The 27,038-nt window shown below is 46.1% G+C and overlaps 1 protein-coding gene across 1 annotated transcript in view; it reads left to right on the forward strand.

Moving 5' to 3' along the window:
• ARHGEF37 (Rho guanine nucleotide exchange factor 37) overlaps positions 1-26,873 on the forward strand; it is a 41,020-nt gene extending 14,147 nt beyond the window's left edge. Inside the window, exons 4-12 of the mRNA XM_052643467.1 lie at positions 5,394-5,593; positions 6,755-6,885; positions 9,436-9,540; positions 11,432-11,542; positions 12,195-12,524; positions 16,159-16,287; positions 19,039-19,234; positions 20,728-20,885; positions 23,969-26,873. Of these exons, the coding sequence (XP_052499427.1) occupies positions 5,394-5,593; positions 6,755-6,885; positions 9,436-9,540; positions 11,432-11,542; positions 12,195-12,524; positions 16,159-16,287; positions 19,039-19,234; positions 20,728-20,885; positions 23,969-24,178 (1,570 nt within the window). The 3' untranslated portion in view covers positions 24,179-26,873. The remainder of the gene's footprint in view (positions 1-5,393; positions 5,594-6,754; positions 6,886-9,435; positions 9,541-11,431; positions 11,543-12,194; positions 12,525-16,158; positions 16,288-19,038; positions 19,235-20,727; positions 20,886-23,968) is intronic.
• Positions 26,874-27,038: the final 165 nt, after the last annotated feature.

Below are 27,038 nucleotides of genomic sequence, written 5' to 3' on the forward strand. Positions count from 1 at the left end.
CAATACTGTATAGGTTTTGCCATACATTGACATGAATCCAGCACGGGTGTATATGTTTTCCCAAACATGAACCCCCCTCCCACCTCCCTCCCCATAACATCTCTCTGGGTCATCACCGTGTACCAGCCCCAAGCATGCTGTATCCTGCGTCGGACATAGACTGGCGATTCGATTCTTACATGATAGTATACATGTTACAATGCCATTCTCCCAAATCATCACACCCTCTCCCTCTCCCTTAGAGTCCAAAAGTCCGTTATACACATCTGTGTCTTTTTTGCTGTCTTGCATACAAGGTCGTCATTGCCATCTTTCTAAATTCCATATATATGTGTTAGTATACTGTATTGGTGTTTTCCTTTCTGGCTTACTTCACTCTGTATAATCGGCTCCAGTTTCATCCATCTCATCAGAACTGATTCAAATGTATTCTTTTTAACGGCTGAGTAATACTCCATTGTGTATATGTACCACAGCTTTCTTATCCATTCATCTGCTGATGGACATCTAGGTTGTTTCCATGTCCTGGCTATTATAAACAGTGCTGCGATGAACATTGGGGTACATGTGTCTCTTTCAATTTTGGTTTCCTTGGTGTGTATGCCCAGCAGTGGGATTGCTGGGTCATAAGGTAGTTCTATTTGCAGTTTTTTAAGGAATCTCCACACTGTTCTCCAAAGTGGCTGTACTAGTTTGCATTCCCACCAACAGTGTAGGAGGGTTCCCTTTTCTCCACACCCTCTCCAGCATTTATTGCTTGCAGATTTTTGGATCGCAGACATTCTGACTGGTGTGAAGTGGTACCTCATTGTGGTTTTGATTTGCATTTCTCTAATAATGAGTGATGTTGAGCATCTTTTCATGTGTTTGTTAGCCATCCGTATGTCTTCTTTGGAGAAATGTCTATTTAGTTCTTTGGCCCATTTTTTGATTGGGTCGTTTATTTTTCTGGAATTGAGCTGCATAAGTTGCTTGTATATTTTTGAGATTAGTTGTTTGTCAGTTGCTTCATTTGCTATTATTTTCTCCCATTCAGAAGGCTGTCTTTTCACCTTGCTTATATTTTCCTTTGTTGTTATAACAAATTTATTATCCTGAGTTCCATTCTGAAAAAAATTCTCCTGCCCATATACATAATTGAAAAAAATAAACATAATGGCTTAGCTATAATTAAAAGAGAAATAAAAGGAAAATAACTCCTAATAACGTAATATGTATTACATATGTAATATATAATATGTATAATGTGATGTATGCAAATTGCTTGGGCACCACTACACTAGCAATCACGTGGTTATAAGCGAAAAAGAATCAGAAACCATTCTGTACACAAAGTACAGAAAACCAAAAGAGCAGATAATATGTGTACCCTGGAATGATACAAACTTGACTTCCTTGTGTATGGTAAGAGAAAGAAGGAAACAACATAATTGAAGTAGGGATAATATTACATACTGGGAGGCAGAGAAAATGAGGAATGATATTCTTACAGATGGCCTGTGTCGTATTTACAAAAGGTAGTACCATAGTAATTCCCAGTGTGAAGATATGTGACTGGAAGTCCAGGTGTCACAAAAATATCTCAGTTCTTGAAATTGCAGTCCGTTTCAAGGCATTCATTCAGTCTCTGAATGTTGAGAGGGGCATATGAAGCATAGAACAATTCTCCATAATGCAAGACTGTCCTTGAAGGATATTCTGCTTCCCTGGGACCCTGTCCACTAAATGCCTGCAGCACCCCAGAGCCTGCAGTTTTAAGATTGCCCTCAGTGAAATCCTCTAGTCTAATGTTGCAGCAGGAAGGACATCCTTTCAGTCATCCCAATTTTACTCTGTGTATTTCCAAGAAGACAGAAAATAGACTTCCTATGGGAAAGTATAGACATTGGATGGTGGGTGGGTGGATGGATGGGTAGATAGAATGAATTTTAAGGGGTTCCTACTATGTATGCTGCTCTAGAACTATTAATCACCTCCCTCCTGAAATAGTCATCCCGGCTTTCTGTGCTAATAATCATGGGGCTCTTTCTGGAGCCTGGCTGACTAGGATCATACCAGCTGGATATCCAGAGATGATAAATGGCGCTATTTCAATAGATCTTTGTGATTCCAAAATATATGCTACCTCCCACTTTTTATTTGGGTGGGTGAGTTGGTGAGGTGTTTAGTTTATCCTAGCTCTTAAGGCTGGAGAAGGCAATTGCACCCCGCTCCAGTACTCTTGCCTGGAAAATCCCATGGACAGAGGAGCCCGGTGGGCTGCCATCTGTGGGGTCGCACAGAGTCGGACACGACTGAAGCGAACTAGCAGCAGCAGCAGCAGCAGCAGCAGCTCTTAAGGCAGCGCTTCCCAGCTGGTGGCCAGTGGAATCAGAGGCTTGTCCTTGCAGCCACAGGAAGCTTTGCTTTAGGGAGACCAGTCTAATGGTACAGCTTTCAGGGAGGAGGAGAGGTGGATCAGTCTAACACAAAGCACCCGGAGTTCCACAACAACTTAGGCAGAGTGTTGGGAGAAGACACATAATCTGTTTTCCTTTATTGGCGGTTTTTTGTTTAAGTATGAAAGTAACATGCTTATTGAAAAAAGGAAATTTCAAACAATACACAGATTATGTAAAGTAAAAAGTATAAGTCCATTCCCCCTTGGTTTCCTGTTTCCCATGCCTCCCCCTAGTAGTTAACATGTTCCATCCAAATTTGATTCTGTGTATTTACAGACAGGTAAGAAATAGACTTTTCATGGGAAAATCTAGATGTTAGATGGATGGATAGATAAATAGAAAGAATGAATGAATTAATGAATTTTTAAGAGACTCCTGCTCTACATTCTGGAGGAGGCAATGGCACCCCACTGCAGCACTCTTGCCTGGAAAATCCCATGGACGGCGGAGCCTGTTAGGCTGCAGTCCATGGGGTCGCTAAGAGTCAGATACAACTGAGCGACTTCACTTTCACTTTTCACTTTCATGCATTGGAGAAGGAAATGGCACTCCACTCCAGTGTTCTTGCCTAGAGAATCCCAGGGACGGGGGAGCCTGGTGGGCTGCCATCTACAGGGTCGCACAGAGTCGGACACAACTGAAGCGACTTAGCAGCAGCAGCAGCACTCTACATTCTAGGACTTGTTTTTTCACTTAACCATAGCCATGAATTATTTTACCAAGTTCCTTTTTTTTTTTAAACCATGTTCTTCTTTAATGGCTACATAGGGTTCTTTTCCAGGGCAGCTTATAGTCAATTCATCCCCTGTTGATGGATATTTGAGTTGTTTCCCAAATGTTACTGTCACAGAGTTGCTGAATAACTTCTACCTTTACCCATGCTCACTTGAGTTAATATTTCTGTGGGTAGATTTCTGTAGTAGGATTGAGGGAATTGTATATTTCACAAATTGCTAAATTACTCTCTAAAAAGATCCCACCAACTGATACTCTCACCAAGAGAATATAAGAGGACTGGTTTCCCCATATTCATACAACTCTGGGTGAGTCTTATCAATTTTTTTTTTTTTGGCCACACTATGTGGCATGGGAGATCTTAGTTCTTCAATCAGGATTGCACCCATACCCCTTGCACTGGGAGCACAGAGTCTTAACCACTAAACTACTAGGGAAGTCCCAAGTCTTTTAATTTTTATTGCCCATCTGATAGGCTACATAAAGAGCTTTTTCCAAATTACTTTAGGAAGGCTGTAAAGAAAGAGGTTGCTGTAATTCTGTAGTTCTTGATGATTGTGGAGAAGAGATGTAATCATCTCTTTGAAGGCTCCCTGCCCTCTGTCGTCTCTGATTTGTGAGGCAATAGTTGTCCCCATGAGGCAGTTGTCCTTTTCCTATCAAAAGTAAGCCCAGAGGACAGAGTTTTATAAATATCTGACCACCGTTTCCACCTCTCCTGCCCACAGTCAGCCAGGCGCTAGGAAACCCTTGGTGAGAGCAGATGGTCAGCACAGGCATAACCTGACAGATAGTTCAACCCCTGCATTCCAACTCCTGCAGTTAATGGGAGGGAGGGGGTAGTTCCTACCTGCTCTGTCTGTTCTAGGCCTTACGGCTGATCTTTCCTGGACATTTGGTTTGGAGGTTTTTTCCATAGGAAGAAGAGCAAGAGGCAAAGGTACTGTAGAGAGGAGGCCAGATAATAGTCATGAGAGGTATTTGTGAGTCTTCGTGAAGGAGGCATGCTTAGACATTGATGTTTGAAACCCTCATGTGTTTCTCAGAAGGTGGGTCTGAGGGCTACTGGTCATGATCAAAGAAAGACTGTTGGAGCCTTGTCCCAGATGCCATTGACTTGGGCACTCTTTCTGCAAATTCCAGACATCATCAGGAAGGGGGCTAGAAATAATCATTTATGCATCAAATGACACATCTGTAAGGGACCTTGACACTATTAGTTCCTGTGTTTTGTATTTTCCTTTTTCAAATTAAAATTTTCAGCCCTATAGAAAAATAGAATAATGTAATGAACACACACACCCATCACCTGAAATGAGCAAGTATAAATGCCTTCTGTTTGCTGCATCTAGCTTTATACTAAGTAATTTAAAGGAAATTACAGATACTATGAGTTTTTACCCTTAAATACTTTACATGCCTCTCTAAACATTAAATTCCTATCATTAAAAAAAAAATGTTTAGAGGGGGCTGTGCCCCAAGGCTTGTGAGATCTTAGTTCTTCCACTGGGGATTAAACCTGGGCCTACCACAGTGGAAGCACTGAATCCTAACCATCAAACCACCCACCAGGGATTTCCCAAGTTCTTGTGATTTTAAAAGCGCTTCTTTTTTGAAGCAGCAGGACCATTTTTTAAAATGAAATACCACGTGCGTGTCCAGCAGATGGAGTTGTGCTTGAAACATACCCAAGTGGAGATCTCAAGTAGGCTAGTTGACCATGTGAGTCTGGAGCTCTGGGCAGAAGAAAGAAGTGGAGATCTGGGTTTGCCTTGTGTTTAAAGCCGTAGGACTAAAGGAGCTCAGGAAGAGAGTGAGTGGAGAGAGGAGGCCCCAGGGCACTCCAGCATTGGAGAGAAGCCAGGAAAGTGGCCCATGGAGTGAGAGAAACAGGACAAAGGGCATCTCTGGGGCCAAAATTTTTGAAGCAAGTGTTTTGAGAAATAGGGAATGGTCTGCTGTATCTGCTATTGAGAGACCAAGTAAACTGAGGACAGAGAACTGACCTTCAGAATTAGTACATATGGGGAACCAAGGTCCAGAAAAGGGTAAAGTGAGGACTAGCAGTACCCGATGAGGAAATTGAGGACTCCCAAAGGAGGGCGACTTGCCTGAGATCACACAGAGTGTTAAACAGCAGAGCTAGGACTAGACCCCAGGCCCTTTGGTGCCCCCAAGGGTGGACTTGACCTACTTAACACCAGCCTTCTCCCTCAGGCCGCAAGCTGGACCTTCAGGCCTCAGTTTCTTGCTGGTAATTCCTCTGCAGAGGATTACCAAATACCCATTGCTGCTGCAGAAAATTCTGGAAAACACACTCCCTGATGCCAGTGCCTACGCTGTCCTTCAGAGGGCTACCTCTGCCCTCCAAGATGTGGTCACCAACATCAATGAGTACAAGAGGCGCAAAGAAGTGGGTAAGGACTTGGGGCATTTAGGTGATACATTAGTGAGAATGCTTCTAGTTAACAAAAAACTCACCTCAAACTGGCTTCACTAGTAAAGGGAAGACAGTCACTTATGTAACCTACAAGTCCAGAGGTAACGTGGGCTTTAAGTAGGATTTAATCTGGGAGCTGGTGTCATTTCCCTATAATTCTCTTGTCTCTGACCTTCACTATGTGTCACTTGCCTCTTCAAACTGGCCTCCCTCATAACAATAAGTGGCTATTGCTGTCCTAAGACTCAAGTCTGAACACTACACCTTCCAGGAGAACATGGACCCTTTCTCCACTTAGCTGTAAACACTAAATTGGAGCTTCATTCTAATAGGATTTATTTGAGTCATATGCTCACCCTGAACCAATTGCCACGGTTAGGGGTATGCCATGAACTGTTTGGCTTATGCCTGGGTTGTAAGCCTCTCTTTGAACCTGTCACTGTGGTAGAGGAGTGAGGATTGTGTGAATTGGCTTATAACAGTCAGCAACCACTCCCTGAACTAAAGTGAAATCATTCTTATCCAAACCACATGGCTGCTACACTAAGGAGAAATGAATACTGGGAGGCAAAGAGCTGTGTATGTATCAGGAATGAGGGTAGGAGGAGAAAATGGGGAGACTGTTGCCTCTCAAGTTGCTAAAACAGAAAGGTCTGCAGAGTGTCACAGTGTCCTAGGTAGAGGAAAAGCTTACACAACTAAGACAGTATAGTAATGATAATTTAGCTAATCTTTACTAAGGGGTAGCTATGACTTGTTTTTTTCACTTATTTTGTTTGATCCTTACGATAGTCCTGAGGTTGGCACTGTTAGTCTCATTTCACAGTTGGGTAAAATGAGAACTTAAGTCATTTGCTTCATTTCCATCAACTTATGTGATCTCCCAGCAATCCTGGGAAGTGGTTGGCCTCATTTACAGATGAGGAAACTGAGGCGCAAGAAATCAAGCTGGTATGAACTTCTTCAGTCAGTGAGGACTCTGAGCCCTGTGTTTTACCTCCAAGATTTGCCATTCTAATGGGTGTGGCCCTGACGTTTGAGAAGAGGGCCTAAGAGGTGCCCAGCTGGGATGTCAGGGTCTCTTACTTTCCCGGGTCAGCTCTGGTCCCTGTGCCTTCCTTTTCCTCTGTTGGTGCAGCCTCCAAGTACACCAAGGTGGAGCCGCTGAGCCTCCGGGAGCGACTGGCTCGCATCAATACACACACCCTCTCCAAGAAGACCACCCGGCTAAGCCAGCTGCTGAAGCAGGAGGCGGGGCTCGTTCCCAGGGTAAGCAATGGACTGGAGGAAGGGTTGCATGCCAGCCATCCCAAGGGGCAAGACGGTGCGGTGGTGAGGCGGAGTCTTAGACTGCTTTCAGAGATGAGGAGACTGAGGCCAGGAAGGGGCAGAGTAGGCACCCTCACTTGATTCTTTTGTTTAAAGTTTGCTGGTTCTTTATAGATTTTTTGCTGTGGACCATTTTTAAAGTCTTTGAATTTATTTCAATATTGCTTCTGTTTTATGTCCTGGTGTTTTGGCCACAAGGCATATGGGATCTTAGCTTCCTGTTCAGTTTAGTTGCTCAGTTGTGTCTGACTCTTTGCAACTGCATGGACTGCAGCACACCAGTCCTTCCTGTCCATCACCAATTTCTGGAGTTTACTTAAACTCACGTCCATTGAGTCCAATGCTTTCCAACCATTTCATCCTCTGTCGTCCCTTTCTCCTCCCACTTTCAATCCTTCGCAGCATCAGGGTCTTTTCAAATGAGTCAGTTCTTTGCATCAGGTGGCCAAAGTATTGGAGTTTCAGCTTCAACATCAGTCCTTCCAGTGAACACCCAGGACTGATCTCCTTTAGGATGGACTGGTTGGATCTCCTTACAGTTCAAGGGACTCTCAAGAGTCTTCTCCAACACCACAGTTCAAAAGCATAAATTCTTCAGTGCTCAGCTTTCTTTATAGTCCAATTCTCACATCCATACATGGCTACTGGAAACATCATAGGTTTGACTAGATGGACTTTTGTTGGCAAAATAATGTCTCTGCTTTTTAATATGCTGTCTATGTTGGTCATAACTTTTCTTGCAAAGAGTAAGCATCTTTTAATTTCCTGACTGCAATCACCATCTGCCGTGATTTTGGAGCCCCCAAAATAAAGTCTGTCCCTGTTTCCATTGTTTCCCCATCTATTTGCCATGAAGTGATGGGCCAGATGCCATGATCTTAGTTTTCTGAATGTTGAGTTTTAAGCCAACTTTTTCACTCTCCTCTTTCACTTTCGTTGAGAGGCTCTTTAGTTCCTCTTCACTTTCTGCCATAAGGGTGGTGTCATCTGCATATCTGAGGTTATTGATATTTCTCCTGACAATCTTGATTCTAGCTTTGTGCTTCATCCATCCCAGCATTTCTCATGATGTACTCTGCATATAAGTTAAATAAGCAGAGTGAGAATATACAGCCTTGACATACTCCTTTTCCTATTTGGAACCAGTCTGTTGTTCCATGTCCAGTTCTAACTGTTGCTTCTTTACCTACATACAGATTACTCAGGAGGCAGGTCAAGTGGTCTGGTATTCCTTTCTCTTTAAGAATTTTCCACAGTTTGTTATGATCCACACAGTTGAAGGCTTTGGCGTAGTCAATAAAGCAGAAGTAGATGTTTTTCTGGAGCTCTCTTGCTTTTTCCAGATCCAGCAGATGTTGGCAATTTGATCTCTGGTTCCTCTGCCTTTTCTAAATCCGGCTTGAACATCTGGAAGTTCACACTTCATGTACTGTTGAAGCCTGGCTTGGAGAATTTTGAGCATTACTTTGCTAGCCTGTGAGATGAGTGCAATTGTGTGGTAGTTTGAACATTCTTTGGCATTGCCTTTCCTTGGGATTGGAATGAAAACTGACCTTTTCCAGTCCTGTGGCCACTGCTGAGTTTTCCAAATTTACTGGCATATTAAGTGCAGCACTTTCACCACATCATCTTTTAGGATTTGAAATAGCTCCACTGGAATTCCATCACCTCCACTAGCTTTGTTCATAGTGATGCTTCCTAACCAGGAATCAAAGCCACACCCCTGCACTGGAAGTTAGGAAAGTCCCTCCACTTGATTCTGAATAGCCAGGGTGGGGTTTCTCCTCTGTGCCTTGTGCTGCTCTTTCTCCGGGGCCTCTTGATACAGGTGTGTGTGTGTTTTCAGACACTCAGTTGTGTCTTTTCGACCTCATGGACTGTAGCCCACCAGGCTTCTCTGTCAGTGGGATTCTCCAGGCAAGAATAATAGAATGGGTTGCCATTTCCTTCTCCAGGGGATCTTCCTGACCCAGGAATCAAACCTGAATCTCCTGTGTCTCCTGCCCTGCAGGCAGATTCTTTACCTCTGAGCCACCAGCAAAGCCTCTTGATGCAGATAGGAGAACTTATGTCTGGGCCTGGGCAAGGAACCAGCCTAAAATAGCTACTCGTAGAAACTTAGGTTGACTGAGTACTTACTCTGAACCAGGCATTAATGGTTCCATACAATGAAGTAAATGTTCATATTATCCCATGTTGCAGATGCAGAAACAGGCTCCAAGAGGGCAAAACAATTGCCTAAGTTCACACAGACAGGAAGCAAGTGAACCAGGGCTCATGTGTCTGATTTCATGGTCTGAATACAAAACCACTAAGCTGCACTCACTGCCTCTAACCATCCCTCTCAGTTTGGGGACTGGAGGAATGGCTCTGATGTCCGGGTCTGGGGAAAGGTGTGTGTGTGTGGTTCCTAGCAAGGACTTGGGACAGAGGTGTACACTGCCCCCATGTGGATGTTCTCGGCCCTCATAAGCGTAACTTTACTCTCAGACGGAAGACAAGGAATTTGATGACTTAGAAGAGAAGTTCCACTGGGTGTCGCTGTGTGTGACTGAGCTGAAGAGCAATGTGGCTGCTTACCTGGATAATTTGGAGGTGAGGGCCCTGTGGTAAATAATGGGGGTGGGGAGTCGGGCTGGGATACCTGGGCAGGTACGTAGGGCCCATGGAACAAGCTCCTGACAAAGGCACTAGCTTCAGGAACCAATTGGAAGAGATCATAACAGTTGCTGGTTGGAGGCCAGAGACGGGCCATGGGCAAGCACTCCTTATTCTAGAGGTTATCTGGCTGGGGCAACTTCTGAGTTCATTGAGTGTTCAGGGACTGGGGTTCCCACTGGGCAGAGTCAAATTCACTGGAAGCAGAGTCATCTGGAAGTACCCTGCCAGACCGGCTCTAGAGCAGGAGTAACAAACAGGTGCTCAAAGGGACCAGGCAGGTAATATCATTGACTGAAGTGTATAGGTGTATAGGCCTATTGTCTATTTATGAGACTTTTATGGTAGAGTTCAATATGTAGTAATATTTGGAGTTTGAATGACTGAATAAACGCATAAATGAATAAAATAAAATTAAATGTCCTGTCTCACGGGAGTGGTTGCTGCATGGGAGTGTGGACCCAATGCTGCCAGTTCTTCTGATTTTAAGGAAGAAGAAAACTGAAAATTGAGACCTTTAGGTGAAATCTCATGATGTGCCCATGTGAGCATCTAATTAAATAAGAATCTAAATGTTATGTGGGCCCAACAAAATACATTTTTGCAAGCCAGATTCAGTGCACAGGGACACCAGTTTGCATTCCCAACCAGCACGTTACTTTCCTTGTGCCCAAATTCTCACTTCGTTCTTGTCACCACTGCTGACTCATTCCGTCCACTCTGTCCCTTTTGCATGGTTTTGTTCTCAGTCACATCCATTTTCACAGACTAGTTCAGTCAGATGAGAACAGGCTCTTTGGATAATAGGATTTGGGGTGGCATTATTGGAAGTGTGTACAAGGAGAGAGGTTGTAGCTCTATGCTTTTGTGTGGGGGGCACACCCCCTGCTTATTCCTGCTCCATCTTGCCCCAGCCCACACAGAAAGATAACAGCACAGTGAGTGAGAAGGGGAAGGCCTTCAGGGAAAGAATGGAGGGGCCTTGAGAGAGAGAAACCAGAAGCCCCCAACAGACACGTCTGGCTTTGCAGAGAAGAACAGATACTTAAAAGCATTAAGACTGCGTTGCCCTGAATGCAGGATTTACATGACAGATATAGTGTTGACATGAAATCCCATAGCAAAAAACTGACTCTCTCTTTTAATCCTCAGAGTCCAGGAAAAGCCTCTATTGCTGGCATGTAAATAAACCAGCAGAACCAGTCTCAGGCTAGGAGCCTTCAGCTGGCCATGACACCCAGACAGAATTTAATAGCATTGTTTTTATAGCAGTTATTTTTAACATGCTTATTTATGGCAATTATTACTGGCTTTTCCTTTATGGAAGTATCATAAGGTGGTTTTTTTTTTTTTTTGGCCAGGCCACGCAGCTTGTGGGATCTTAGTTTCCTGACCAAGGATTGAACCCGGGCCCTCGGCAGTGAAAGCATGGACTCCTAACCACTAGACTGCCAGGGAATTCCCCATAAGGTGTTTTTTTTGTTGTTGTTTTTTGTTTGTTTTAATGCACTGATTTAAATAGGGATGCTAGGTTGATTTAAGGAAAAGTATTATTAGAACATGAGGAGCAGACATGGCAGAAAAAAAATTCATAAAGGTGATGAGACGTGTATGAATTGGAGGCAACACTGGAATAGGGAGAAAGATGTGGGCTTAGAGAAAGAAGATTCTAATCACCTGAGTTGTGCAAGGATAGATTAGCTGTGTGCAGACACTTGGAGGGTGTGCAGATAGCCTGGGCAACCTTTTCCAGGATATCATGGAGGGGCTTTCAGGTGTGAGATGGTCTCAGTGGGCTGTGATTGGCTCTCCTTTGACCCCCATCTAGGCTTTCCTCCGCTTCCGGCCCCAGGACTACAATCTGGAAATCCCCGGGGGGCCTGTGGTACAGTACTGTTACCTGGCAAGAGACCTGCAGCTCCAGGCCTTCCCAGAGTTTGTGAGTGGAACTTCTCCCTTCTTTTTTCCAGGCAGGTGGCACAGTCTATAAGAATAATATTTAGAAGTGAGGTCCTTTCCTCAATGGTTACATCCATAACTGTCCTGGGTAGTCAGCAGGGTGGAGATTATTATTAGTGCCTTTTCCTGATAAAAATAGGGCCAGCTAATGTTTATTGAGCCATGTTATCTGCCTGGCACTGTGCTAAAGTCTTTACATTCTTTACTCATTTAATCCTCACAAGATAGCTTACAGGGTAAATACTGTTAATAACTCCATTCTGGAGATGAGGCTCAGAGAGGGTGACTTCCCAGGTTATTTAGATGATCAATGGCAAGCTAGGATCTTAGCCCCAAGGACTATGGTTTTGATCGCCATCCTATACAAAATTTTTTCAACATCTCTGCATAGTAACCATATTAAGAAATGACATATATTGAATACTTATTCTGTGCACTCTGCTAAGCTTGTTACATGGCATTGTCCCCATTTCTCAGATGGGTACCTTGAGGCCCTGAAAGGTTAAATATCATGCTAGAGGTCACAGCTGTTCAGTAAGAGTGGCACTGGAGCCTCCCTCCAAAGCTCCTTCTTCCTGTGGCCACCCTCTGCCACTTCTTTCTTCAACTCCCAAGCTCACCTCTCCCCACAGAAGCAGCAACTGGAAGCCCAGGTGTGGCAGCCATTGTGCAGCCTGGCCAAAGCCTTGGCAGGCCCTCAGAACCTGATCAAGAAGCGTCTGGACAAATTACTGGACTTTGAGAGGGTGGAAGAGAAGCTGTTGGAGGTGGGCAGCATGACCTACGAGGAGGAGGCAGCGCGGCACACGTACCAGGCACTCAACTCCCTGCTAGTGGCTGAACTCCCACAGTTTAACCAGCTGGCCATGCGGTGGCTCAGCCAGATTCTGTGCGCATTTGTGACTCTCCAGAGGGACCTTGCAAAGCAAGTGCTGCAGAGGGCAGAGGACAGCTTGGCCCAGGTAAGGCCTCTGGGACTGGGGTGCATCTGGTAAATTGGATAGGCTTCCTCAGCCCTTCAGCGGGTTGTTTGAAGGGGCTGAGGTGGAGTGAAGTTGGGCCTCCCAAACAGGCTACCAGGTGCTCAGGAGGAGGCCATGGGGACCTTCTGGATCTCTCGCATGCCTGTTCTACCTCCTTTAATAGAGTCAGACCGTGGAAGCAAGGGTAGTATAGAACTGGGACTCTAGGCCACTTGCAGGCTCTGGGACTCAGAAACGCCGGAGGCTCGCCTGGAAAAATAAGAGGCCTTAGGGCCATTGCCTGGAGTGTATTAGAAACAGGTGACAAGAGACAGGGCCCTTTCTATATTAGTCAGGAGTAAATGCTTCAAGCTGGTGTTCCTGCCCCTGCTACTACTTCTAGCAGCTGCCTCCCTATGAGCCTTTACTGTGCACTGCGTTTGAAACACTTTCCATATATTGTCTCACTTAATCCTCACTATAACCCCACAGAGTAGGTATTGTTATTATTCTCATTTCAAAAGGAAGCCGGGACCACAGATGTTAAGCAGCTTGCCCAAGCCGTATAGCTCATGGCTAAATTTAAATCCTGGCCGGTGAACTCTAGAGCCTGAACCACAATGCCCGACAGCCTGTTAAAAACAGCCATCTGCTGAAAGCATAAATAGGGCACAGAGAGGCTTAAACACATTTCCAAGTGTAAACTTTGATTTTAGAATTTTGAAGATGGGTTGGTATAGGAAAGAACACTCAACTGTTCTTTAGTCTCTCTCTGATATCAACATCAGAGCTCAGTGGCCTGTGGGTCTAAGCTCTGCAGAAATGTCAGTGTTGCTTGTTCCACATGGTGCTTCCTGTGCCTCATGTGCCCCAGCTCAGCTTTATCCATCCAGTTTATTGCATAAAAATCCCATTGAAATTTTCCACCCCTGACCCTTATCACTGTGTGATACCACTTTGACTGTGTGGATCACAACAAACTGTGGAAAATTCTTAAAGAGATGGGAATACCAGACCACCTTACCTGCCTCCTGAGAAATCTGTCAAGAAGCAACAACAGTTAAGGTCGAACATGGAACAATAGACCAGTTCCAAGTTGGGAAAGGAGTATGTAAAGGCTATATATTGTCAGCCTGCTTATTTAACTTATATGCAGAGTACATCATGTGAAATGCTGGACTGGATAAAGCACAAGCTGGAATCAAGACTGCCAGGAGAAATATCAATAACCTCAGATATGCAGATGACACCACCCTTATGGCAGAAAGTAAAGAGGAACTGAGGAGCCTTTTGATGAAAGGGAAAGAGGAGAGTGAAAAAGTTGGCTTAAAACTCAACATTCAGAAAACTAAGATCATGGCATCATTGTTCCATCACTTCATGGCAAATAGATGGGGAAACAATGGAAACAGGGACAGACTTTGTTTTCTTGGGCTCCAAAATCAGTGCAGATGGTGACTGCAGCCATTAATTAAAAGATGAAATTAAAAGACGCTTGCTCCTTGGAAGAAAAACTATGACCAACATAGACAGCATATTAAAAAGCAGAGACATTACTTTGCCGACAAAGGTCTAGTGAAGGCTATGGTTTTTCCAGTAGTCATGTATGGATGTGAGAGGTGGACTATAAAGAAAGCTGAGTGCCCAAGAATTGATGCTTTTGAACTGTGGTGTTGGAGAAGACTCTTGAGAGTCCCTTGGACTGCAAAGAGATCGAACCAGTCCATCCTAAAGGAAATCAACCCTGAATATTTGTTGGAAGGACTGATGCTGAAGCTGAAACTCCAATACTTTGGCCACCTGATGCAAAGAACTGACTCACTGGAAAAGACCCTGATGCTGGGAAAGATTGCAGGTAGCAGGAGAAGGGGATGACAGAGGATGAGATGGTTGGATGGCATCACCGACTCAATGGACAAGTTTGAGCAAGCTCCATGAGTTGGTGATGGACAGGGAATGCTCGCGTGCTGCAGTCCATGGGGTCACAAAGAGTCGGACATGACTGAGCAACTGAGCTGAACTGAACTGAACTCTTACCACTACCTTCCCAGCCCATAGTCTCACTCTGCAGCTGTAGCCTCCCACCACTTCTGAGTATGATCACAGCCACTTTGCACAGACTCCTTCTTCAGCCTGGAATGTCCTTCCCCGACTCCCCCATACTTTTCACAGTGCCTGACATGTGATAGGACCTCCACAAATAAGGGACAAATGAATCTCTCCACGAAGCTCTCAGAATCTCCTTTCTCCAGCGGGGAGAACCCATCTCCCCATTCTCTGTACTCCAGCAGCCCTCAGGATGTGCTTCTCCTAAGCGCTTATCAGAGCCTGCATCCTGCTGGGGTGATGGATGGAGCTGTTTCCCCTCATTAAGCTTCTCTTCTTTTTGGCCCTCACAGCATTTAGTACAGAGTTCTGTCCTCAGACACTGTTTTTGAATTAAGCCCAAACCATCTGCAAAAAGAAGCTTTTCTCTTTCCTGAAGGCAGAGGGTAAATCTGATCAGATAATCTTCTCATTCTCTTCTCACCTTCTAGTCTCTTCTATCTAGGGCAGCCAGACCCTCTTGTGTTTACACTGGGCTATGCAGGGCTGGGGAGTATTCTAGGATATGTAGTGGGGAGGTCAACTTCATAAGAGCAGAAAGAAGGCATTCCTTTTTATCTTTTTTTGACTGTGCTATGTGGCATTGGGTTCCCCAACCAGAGATTGAACTTGTGTCCCCTGTATTGGGAGCACTGAGTCTTAACCACTGGACCACCACCATGGAAGTCCCAGGAAGAGGGCATTTCTTGATTGATCTTGTAATATAGAATCTTAGGGCCTGTTAATGATTGAATACAGCTTCCTGTCTGTGTCCTATGTCCCATTCTCCTGGACAGTCTTCTGGAACCTGGGAATGGCTCACATGGTAGAACCTCAATCTCTGTGCATCCTGGGGGCAGAGGAAAGGCCCTGGTGGTTTTGGTGACCAGCAAGAGCACATGTCTCTGTTAGCTGTGGGGCCTTGGTCACTTCTAGACTGTCTGATGAAAATGCAAGAGTTGCCCAGCAGGGCCACATTCCCAGGATGAAGCATCATTCAGAACTCCTTGGGCTCCAAACCAGCTTAGGCATAAAGAACATATTATACAATTGTGTAACTGAGAGAGACAACAAACAATGTTGTTGAGGCTCTGGCTTTCACTGCATCTCCTGGCTGTTTCCCTCTCTGGGCTGACTTTATTGTCAAGCAGGCGTTTTCTGCAAGGTAGGAGAGAGTGGCTCTCAAGTGTTTACCTTAACATCTCACGATCTAAAAGAAGAATCAGCTTGTCATTCTCAGCCTTCATGTACTAAATCTGATGGGAAGATTCCGATTGGCCTTGCTCTAGTCCATTGTCCACTCCTTGACCAATCATGGTAGATAAGAAAAGGGATGCTGTGACTGCTAGTCCTGTGGCCAGGCACCAGGAGGGACAATACTCCTGGACCCCCATAGAGGGATGCTTTCTTAAAGGAAGGTGGGGCAGTACCCAGGCCAAACCAAGACAAAGACATAAAGGTCCATCCTAACACAGCTGGGGCTGGAGTGTGGCTGTCAGGTCTCCTCTCTGCCAAGGAGGGCTCTGATGACAGTGTCTGTGCCCCTCAGCTCCCCCACCACCACCTGTCTGAGCCGGCCTTCAGGAAGCTGGTGGAGGATGCACTAGGCCAGACCAGTCACCAGCTTCGCGCCTTTCAAGAGAACTTTGAAAAAGTGCTGCCACCTCCCACCACACAAGTAAGTGTCCCTCCTTCCCCCTCAAAGACTGTCCAGTCCTTCACCTGCCAGTGGGGTGAAGTCAGCCTCCTGTTTCCTTCCCCTTTTGTCTTCCCAGTTGTTCCCTGTTACCCCAGAAACACGTTGCCTTTCCCTCTCTCTTTTCTGTGGCGGTGGGGTGGAAATCTCTCTCTCTCACACACACACACATTCTCTTCATGGTTGATAAGTGTAAAAGCAGTTTAAGAAGATAACCTAAACATTTTGCTCTTAATGACATCACAATAGACAAGTGGCATTAACACCCTGAAACCTGCAACTTCTTCAGATTTTTCAGCAAAATTAACCTTGTTTCCTCATCACTTTCCCATAGAACTTGCTCCAAATATGAGTATTCAGGACAAATAAAATGTTTGAACTAGAAGTAATTCAGATTTTCTTTTTGCTATGTAAATTTTAATTGCAAAAGACAAGTGTTTCAGCTGCATTGTGGTTGACAGAACTTTGGCTGGCCAAAGGCTTTTTTGGGGGGTAAAATGGTTTTCCTCTCAAATATAAGGAAAGGGTATCTTGTAGTCCACTTGAAGAATTCTTCAAGAATATATAAAATAATGGAGTAGGATGGGCAGGGTGGGAGGGAGACGCAAGAGAGAGGGCATATATGTATACTTACAGCTGATACACATTGTTGTATGGCAAAAATCCACACAATATTATCAAGCAATTATTTCCAATTTAACAAAAGACAAAACCATAAAAAAGAATAAAATCAGCCTAATAATTTTGAAAAGATATATAAACAAAAAAAATTTTAAAAGAATATATAAAATATTATGTATGTTTTAGTAACTGATGTAGCTGAAGGGCAAAGGGGCTCTCAGTATGATGAAACCTGGTTTGAGAAAACTGAAACTATATTCAGTCACATGTGAGATGTGAAGTGAGGGTCAGGAGACAGGTCCAAGGTTTCCCCAAAGGGAGAAGGGGGCCCAAGAGACATGAGAGAACATTAAAGGAGCCCAGAAGAACTGGGCAGAGACAGGTGGCCTTTGCACTTGACCAGAGTGTAGAGGACATCAAAGAGCCTCAGAGGGGTGTGTGCAATTCAGGTGGGGTGGCCTCCTCCTGGGAGTGAGCTGTCCCCACTTCATTGCTCACCCTGAGACGCCCAACAGGGGACTCACTGGGGCTATTACATGGGCTCTGCGACCCAAGGGAAGGAAGGGTGAAGGAAATCAAGAACAGAGCGGCCACTCAGATGAGCCATGGAAACGTCTATCTTTTTCTACTTAAGACAAAATAACATTTTTTCTTATTGGAAAATCAAGCCATGGTGATTGCAGGAAAAAGAAGAGACGATACATAAAAATAGAAAGAAATGGGAACATCATAGTCCTGGTGTGTTGCAAATTGGTAGGAAGAGAAGGGACTGCCATGACCCCAGCCCCACCCCCAGCTTCCCCATCTCTCCTCTCATGTACCCCTGCAAGACACACACAGATACACAGACACACACCTTCCTATAAATTCCTGACTTATTTGGCTACGAGTACAGATCCCAGAGGAATGGGGTCACCCCCCAGGACATGAGAGTACCAGTGTGATCTTTGCAGGCCTCCCCAGTGCCTCCAGGGAGTGCTGCTGTTCTTCAAACAGGGAGGGGCAGAGACTTGAGAAAGAAGACAAACCCTTGTTACCCTATACTTGCGTTAACACCACCATTCTGAAAAAGAGCTACTCTGTCTCTACACTTTTGTTTGAGGCCTGAGATTCTCCTGGTTCTTGATCCTGATTCAGGAACCTGTTGGAAGTAAGGGAGATGGCAGAGTCCATGCCCAAGTGTCCCTGAAGGGCATCTCTGCCTACCTCCCTACACCTAGCACCTCTCCATCTGGAAATAGCCATATAGAATATAGTGAATATATGTCCATCCATATATATCTATAGAGAGAGAATATATAATAAATCTATATTCAATTTTTTTAGTTTCTTTGTTTTACAAAAGGGGACAACCTCCTGAGTCCCTTCTTGTTAATACTTTAGTTGGAAGCAGTGAATGAAAAAACAAAGACAGTGCCAAATTTCTAGATGCTCTGAAAGTGCACTGAACCATTCTCCTTAGCTAGATGGCAATTTCCATTAAGGAAAAACTCTGTTGTCACTCACAAGGCTTACCATACCTTGTAAATGGGAGGGGGCTCAATAAAGGCTTGTGGACTCAAAACCCATGGAACAAAACACTGAATTTCCTTTGTTCACCCGTGTGTGAGGGGTCTACGTGTGTCAGCCCTGTGCTGGCTGTTTAAGATCCCAGGTGAGTAAGGGGTGATGCTGGCATGACAGTCGTAGTCTTGCTCATTGGTGCTGGAGGATGTGTGTAAGGCATTTTCCTGTGGGACAGCTTAGCTTCATGCTATGGGCAGAATTAATGGCCCAGTCCTGGAGTTCTGTAACTGGGAGATTCAGAAACTGACTTAGGATTTTAGAAGTCCCAAGAAATTTACACCGGAGAAGGATTTTAGAAGCTTCTTCTAAAATGCCTTTCTTCTGAATTCATTTCTTCTGAAATGCCTTTGGATACTAAGAGCATGTGTTTCTCATCTGATCCATCCATTTGTTATTGAGGAGGCTGTTGCCCTGACTGGGATGGGTCTATGGGGAGCAGAGGTGGACTTGGCCCAGGACTCCTGGCTGTCCGCATGTCGGCCAGCACTGGTGTTAGCTTTATCCCTCCAGCTCCAGCACTGGTGTCTGTCTCTCTCCCTCTCCCAGCCACTCCTTCCAGGGGCTGAACGCCAGGTGCAGGCGCTCCTGAGCAGGTATGGCCCGGGAAAGCTGTACCAGGTGACCAGCAACATCAGTGGGGCTGGGACTCTGGACCTGACCCTGCCACGGGGCCACATCGTAGCCCTCCTTCAAAACAAGGACACCAAAGGCAACAGCAGCCGATGGCTGGTGGACACTGGAGGTACGTGGGACTTCAGGGGGCACTTCCCCGCCCTTTGGGAAAACCACCCAACGAGAGCCAGTGGGGAGACACGGGTGCTCTTGTGGGTGGGGTCTGGCTATGCAGATCCAGGATGGGAATGAACACAGGTGAACATGGAGGGCTTGGGGATATAGTCAGCTTAGTGTGGTGTATGAGATGCCAAAAAGAGAAGTTGTCTTATGTTGCAACATCCGTATCAAGCACCTACTATGTGTAAGGAAGGCAAGGACTCCCGAGGACTCTGCCTTGGGGACCTCACAAGTCACTGGTGTAGACGCAGTTCTGTGGATCACCTTGAAGAATGGCAGTACATGGAGAAGGAACACTTGGATCCCAACTGTGGGGACAGAAGTCTGACATCAAGAATGAAGTTGATGTTATCCTGCTCCCTCTGCTCTGGTCAGGTCCCTGGGTGTGCTGCTCAGACATGGGGGTCCCAGGAGGCAGCAGGGCAGGAAGCAAGGGGTACCATGAACCCAGGACGAGATGCCCCAGCATCTCCAGTGTCTTCCACAGAGGGGCATGCGATCCACAGATGACGGTTACACAGGACTTTGGGGAGGGGATCTGCAGACAGTTTTTCCCCACTTCAGATACTTTATTTTAATTCAGTATTTTAATGTATATTAGAAAAAATATAATTAGTACAGAAACCCATGATTTTATTCATTGTTATCAATGTATAGTATAACACTGTTTTAAAAAGTGAGTTTATTAAAAAATTAAGATGGTACAGATCTGGCAAAAATCATAAAAGGGGAAACTCTGGACTCAAGTTGAAAAACTTGAGCTGAATGAAGATTAAAACAAGGCCCCTGGAGTCAAGAAGGCCAGGTTTGGATCCCAACTCAGCACTTTACTAACTGCATGATCCCAGAGGAGTTATGGAGCCTCTCTGAGCCCCGCTGATTCAGCAGTAAAATGAAAATAACAATACTGACCTTGAGAGCTGATGTAAAGACTAGGTGGTCCAGTGCGGTTCAGCACGAGGCAAGCTCTCAGAAGGTGACGGCCATTCACAGTAACTGCAGCCAGAACACCCCTGGGGTAGCTGTTACAAGAAGGGACTGGGGGCACTTGGAGAAGGGAAAGGCAACTTCTGCCTCCTGGGAAGACAGTCCTGCAGGGAGGAGTAGCCTTGCTTGGACAGGGGGCCAGAGGTGCCAGCACCAGGAAAACAGTTTTCATTCCAGTCCAAGGAAGAACTTTTTGTCTCTCCAGAGCTGTTCCAAATGAACTGGGTTGCCTCGGTGGGGAATGGGCTCCCTGTCACCGGGGTAAACAAGCGGAAGCTAGAAAGAGTGCACGCAGGGTAGGGTGAGTGGTTTTGTGAGGTTCTGAGATGACTTTTCAAGGTCCACTGTAGTGCTGAGAAGCTGTATTGGACGCAGTCACATTCATGAATGGCGGTGACTTCCTCTACCACTGAAAAGGGTGATCCACAGCCAGATAACGTTCTGTATGTCCTGCAGGACATCGAGGGTACGTGCCAGCTGGAAAACTGGAGGTGTACCATGTGATCCCCAGTGAGGAGGAGCTCAGAGGGCAGGCGAGGCCTCACAAAGACTCCCAACATCAGACACCAGAGCCCACCTCGGCCCCGGTCCCCTCTGTTCCAACTGTGACCCAGGTGAGCCTAGAAGAGGGGTGGGGGCCATCTGGAGCGGGGCTTTGATTTTCATCTGGTCAGGAGGAGTTACTACCCTGTGGAGGGGCCAGGGCCTTGGTCAGTGGCCACACCAGTTTCCGTGTACCTGGAGAAAGCAGACTCTCGTCCCTGCCATGTCAAGAGCAGAGAGCTAATCCTTTACTCTCCAGTAAGCACAGCAAGTGGGATTATTTCATTCATTCAGTCAGTCATGCATTAATTATTCAGTATACGCCAGGCACTGTGTTAGATGAGAGATACAGTGATGAGCAGAGGTCAACCTTGGCTCTTGACTTCCTCAAATTTACAATCTAGGAGGTGGGGGAAACTGATTAATAAAATAATTATATAAATGATCTTAAAGTTCTATTAGTGATAGGAGCCAGAGCCTTAAGTGAAGGAGAGGATTAGGGAAGGTTTTTCTGAAAAGAATCATGCTTTTGCTCAGATTTGAAGGATGAATAGGAAGTAATTGGATAAAGGGGTGTGAATGGGAAGAGCTTCCCTGAAAACATGCCCAGCAAATGCAAAGGCCCAGGGCTTGGGAGGACACGGTTAGTAAGGAACTGAGGGGAGCCAGCAAGGCAGAGGCAGTGAGGTGCTGTTGAAGAGGTGAGGTGGGGCCAGCCATTGGGGCCTGTGGCCTTGGCAAGGGTGTCGGTCTTTCTCATAAAAAGCCATGGGAAACTTGTACATGCATGTTCATCGCAGCGTTATTCATATCAGCCCCTAAGTGGAAACAACCTATGTCTATCAACTGATGAAAGAATAAACAAAATCTGGCATATCCATGCAATTTCAAATATTATTCAGCCAAGAGAAAGTATGACGTCCTGACACATGCTACCGCACGTAGCTCGATACAGAAGACCATGTAACGTGTGATTCTCTATTCAGAATGTGTAGGATAGACAGTTACATTGGGACAGAAAGTAGACCAGTGGTTGTCAGGGGCTCGGGGCAAGGGGAGTAGGGTCTCTTTTTGGGATGATGAAGATGTTTCTGGAATTAGACAGTGATGGTGATGGCACAACTCTGAGAACATACTAAAAACTACTGAATTGTACACTTTGAAAGGGTGGAGTGTATGTATGTGCATTATATCTCAAAGCAAAAAGTGATGGGAAGGCTTTGCAGAGCCAAATCCTAGGGGGAAGAAGGTCAGTGGAGTCACTATGAGGGTTGATTGAGGTAGTTAGCCGCTGGCACATGGGAGCGTCAGTAAATGGAGGCAGCACGCACGGTTATGGAGAGGGAACTTCACAGGTGATGAGTGAGCAGCAGAAAGGACCCAGGCCCAGGGGCAGGGGCCCAGAGACTTGCAGTGAATAGCCGGGGAGCCTGGAGTGGGCTGAGGGAGGGCTGCATAGAAGCCCGTGGAAGCTGTGATGTACAGCTCTGGCACGTTTTGAGAAGGTTCTCAGGCCAGTGCCAGGAGAATTAGCTAGAAGTGCTACACCAGGGCTGCCTCCAGCTGGACACACCCACCCATTGGCAAAGGACCCACAAGGGAGGCTGGCCACCCAACTCAACACCATCGCCAGCCAATGTGGATGGTGTCCCCAGAACCCCCACCTAGGGGCTCATGTGGAGAGCTCAGCTGTCCATCAGCCCAGAGACATGAGCTGCTTCCTCTTTGTTTGTGGGTCTGCTCAGTGGGACTCACATGGGGTCATTCCAGTCCCTTGTTGCCTCTGACTGTTCCTGGTCCATAGTAATAAAAGTCATGGTAGGGGCTTCCCTAGTGGCTCAGTGGTAAAGAATCCACCTGCCAATGCAGGAGACACGGGTCTGACCCCTGATCCGGGAAGATGCCGCATGCCATGAGGTAACTGAGCCCATGCACCACAACCGTTGGGCCTGTGCTCTGGAGCTTGGGCGCCACAACCACTGAAGCCTGCACATCCTAGAGCTGGCGCCCTACAACAAGAGAAGCCACCTCCATGAGAAGTCCACACCTCACAACTAGAGGAGCAGAGCAACTAGAGAAAGCCACAGCAACAAAGACCCAGCGCAGCCAAAAAAAAAAAAGTCATGGTAGAAACAACCGAAGCAGGGAATTACCTGGTCATCCAGTAGTTAGAACTCGGCACTTTCACTCATGAGGCCTGGGTTCCATCTCTCGTCAGAGAACTGAGATCCCTCAAGCTGCATGGAATGGCCAAAATAATAATAATAATAGTTGTGAAGTTGCTCAGTCGTGTCCGACTCTTTGCAACCCCACGGACTGTAGCCTGCCCAGGCTCCTCCGTCCATGGGATTTTCCAGGCAAGAATATTGGAGTGGGTTGCCATTTCCTTCTCCAGAGGGTCTTCCCAACCCAGGGATCAAACCTGGATCTCCCGCTTTGTAGGCAGACACTTTTACCGTCTGAGCCACCAGGGAAGTCAAAGCAGCCTGCATTTGTTGAGCCGTTACTATGTACCAGGCACAGGCATTCATTCATTAAGTTCCCACAATTACCTGGAGGGAAGAATATCATACTTCCATGTTACAGATGATGAAACTGAGGCCCAAGGAGGTAAAATATTATCCTAAGTGCTCTCCCCTCCGTTATTGTCTTTTTTGGGGGATCCTTTACCTAAAAAGTAATAAAGTTGTCCAGTCATCCCTCCTGTCTCTACACCAAGCTGGGAAATTGGTCTGGACCTATGACACCCTTGGATCTGAGAAGGGTAGTGAGGAAGGGACTCTGAGTCTTCTGCTCAGTAGGATGGCAGCAGTGGGCTGAGAGCACCCCTCCTGAGGTCAGACAGGTCAGCTCCACTGCTATGTGATTTTGAATTAGTTCCTTGATGTCTCTGAGTCTCAATTTTCTTATCTGAAAAAAGGAGGAAATAGAATTATAGAATTGTGAAAATCAAAACCAGGCAAAGAGCCTGCCATCCAGTAGGTATTAGCAGAGTGGAAGTAGCTGACATCTTTGGACAAAGGACGCATTTGGGAGGCAGTGACTGCCCAGCCACTGAGTCGGGTGGCAGGGAAGAGGGGAAACAGCTTCTCTGGGTTGGGTTTGTCCGTCCTCTCACCCTGACCACTTCTGTATCATTCCCCATGTCTTTCAGGTGGTGGCCGTGTACCCCTTTGTGGCCAGAAGCAGCCATGAAGTGAGTCTGCAGGCAGGCCAGCAGGTGACTGTGCTGGAGGCCCAGGACAAGAAGGGGAACCCAGAATGGAGCCTTGTTGAAGTAAATGGACAGAGGGGCTACGTGCCTTCCAGCTTCCTTGCCAGGGCCCCAAGTCCAGCTCCGTGGGGCTGGAGTTTGCCTTCTTAGGGTGCCCTCCTTGAAGTCCATGTTCCAGGAGGATTGGAGGCTGTGACCCTGGGAAGGAAAAGAAGCAAAGAGAAGGTGGGGGTGAATGAGGAGATCAGGTCAGGGTGGGGTGAAGGGCACGGAGAAGGTAACCAGAAGATGAGCCTTGCAGAACGCCTGGTGTGGGTGGGCACAAAAGGCCCCAACCAGGGCAGCTCATTATATCTGCCTGGAGAGGGCGTTCCAACCTGAGTCACAGCACCCTGGATGGCAGGTCCCAGCTGATGCGCCAGGACTTGCTTGTGGCCAGTCTTACCTGTGCTCCTGCCCCAGCCTGTCCACGGGAGTGGGTCACCTAGATGAGCATTACCTGTGTGCTGTGTGGTTGCATGGAGGGCCCCTAGAGAGTCCAGAACTGCCTGGCCTGACAGCTCACTTCCTTTCTGTGATATAGAGACACCATAGCTGACCAGTCGGCTTTTATTTCTCTAAAGTGGGAGCTGAATTACCTTGGGCAGTGAACACACAGGAGCCCTCTCTAGCAGGGAACGAGGGCTTGTCAGGGCAGTGGAAAGGTTCCCAGGAGTCTTTTGGCTGGGCCTGGAATGGGTGTGAGCAAGTCACGATTCTGGAATGTGTGTAGGCAAATGCAGAGGCTGCTCCAGAGGAGAGGGTTTTTTGAGGGTGTGTTAGGTGGGGTGTGTGAAGTTGTACAGTTGAGGTGTGTGTTAGGTTGGCAGCAGTTGTACACTGCTGCCGTGTTCTCTGGACTAGGGGACAAAGGGCCATGCAAATCACAGAGGAAACTGTGAAGCAGGTAACTAAAGACCTGGTGGGTGGGTAATGACTTAGTTTCCTATTTCTGGAAGAAGGGGAGCCAGGGGAACCCCCAGTGGTTTCAGGAGGGTGCTGAGGGCCTGGAGGCTACAGTGGAGGTGATGTCAGTTGGCTGTGGAACCTCAGACATAGAGCACAACCTCGGTTTTCACATCTATTAAGACCTAACTCAGGCTTGTGATGAGAATGAGGAGATGCCAAAGTTGTGGAAGCTCCTTGTGAATCATGAAGTGTGACATAAATGTAAAACTGCAGGTTGTGCAGGAAGTGGTCTCAGGATGGCCCCAGGCATCAACTGGCCACTCTCCATGCCCATGGCCATGGCCAACATTAATAATCAGTGTGCCATCCTTTCCTTTAAGCCCAGGATCCCTCCCAGTGCTGCATTCTAGGTAACCAAACTTTTGAACTTGGTGAGATCACATTAATTGTCATCCCTTTCTAGAACCTAGAAATTGAAGCCTCTCAAAAGAGTTCCTGTTCAAGGAAGACTGACTACCAGGGCAAATTTGGGTGCAGCAGCTGTGGATCATCATTTCTAAGTTGTTGCTTTGGGCACAGATAAGTTGTAAGATTCACAGGAGAGAGAAAAGGTGATTCAGTGTACCTTTTAAAACAAATGACAAATTTCAGAACAAATCCACATTAGATTATGTGTAAAAACAGGTGGCAGTTTAGACTTAATTCCAAGAATACCTCTGTATTATAACTGTAGTGCCTAAAATTGTTAGCTCTGGTTTTTGGAGAGCCTTTAATAAGTTTATACATGTCCGTGTCAGACAGTCTGTAACTTACCTCCTCTGGGCTTGTGAAAGCATGAAGGCTGCATACATAATGCAAGAGAAACTCAGTCCCCACAACCTTTCACCCAGCACAAAATTGACTCTAAGATGCTCACAACTCATTTTCCTTTCTCTTCCCTGCTCAGATTTCTGATGCAAACAAGTAGCACAGGAGAACAGGTAATAAAATAGGAAATGCAGCTGTGGTAGAACCAGTGTGGTTCTACAGTACTTTTGAGAGCCTACTGTTGGCACTGGGGCAGCTTTCAACTATGACTGAAGTGAGGTTCCCACTCAGAGATGCTGATGCAATTTGTCTGGAGTGTGGCCCAGCCTCAGGAAATCAGAGAGCTCCTCAAGTACTTCCAGTGTGTGGCCAGGGTTGGAGATCTCTGCCCTGGACACACAGTGCTGGTCGAGATAGACCTGGGGTCAGAAATGGTCACAGGCTCTAACCTAGGATGTGCCCCATCTGAACTTTGTACTTGCTGAGATGCTTTAAACAGGCAGCGTGAGAGGAGGTTTGAAACAGGACAGCCTGTTCTTTCAGGTCCTAGAATGTATATTTATTAAGTGCCATTAAAAGGGACCTGAACAAAACTGGATGTTCTTGTAGGCCGAAGGGAGAAAACTGAAATATACTTGGTAACCAAGTCTATCTCACAAAAGGAAAATAAAAATGTGTTCAGTAACACATGGGTTGTGGTTTTTCATACCAGGGAATGAGATTAAAAGTCACTGAAGGGTAAGGAAATGCATAACTGAGAATATGGAGAATGGCCTGAATTTTCTCCAGAGGACTCGGTGTAATGTGCCTTTCCCCTCCAGATGCCTAGAACCATTGCCCTGTCTTATTTATTTCAATGCTGGGCCATCACGTATTAGACTCGCAAAGGTATTTGCCTATGACTAGAACACTTCCAAGAGTTGAAGACTGATTCACGAAGGTGCCTCTTGCTCCCTGCAATGAAGTTTAACCTTTTGGGCTCCAACCTAGCTTTAGACATGGGGACCAGATTACAATATCTCCGTGCTCAAAAAGATGAGCAAATTCTTGGTTAATGTGCTGAGTTCTAGCTTGGTGAATAACTGATGTCAACTACTGGGAATAAAGGTCTTAAAGATGAAATGTTGCTGAAATTTGTGTGACTCTAACCATTGGACCTTTGCTCACTAGACACTTGCTGTATATAAAAATGGCACCTCATTTATTCATGTGTTCATTTAATGAGTGTCTCCTGCATATCTTCAGTGCCTCCAGG

The sequence above is a fragment of the Budorcas taxicolor genome, chromosome 7 (genome assembly GCF_023091745.1).
Source record: "Budorcas taxicolor isolate Tak-1 chromosome 7, Takin1.1, whole genome shotgun sequence".
NCBI classification, from domain to species: Eukaryota; Metazoa; Chordata; class Mammalia; order Artiodactyla; family Bovidae; genus Budorcas; species Budorcas taxicolor.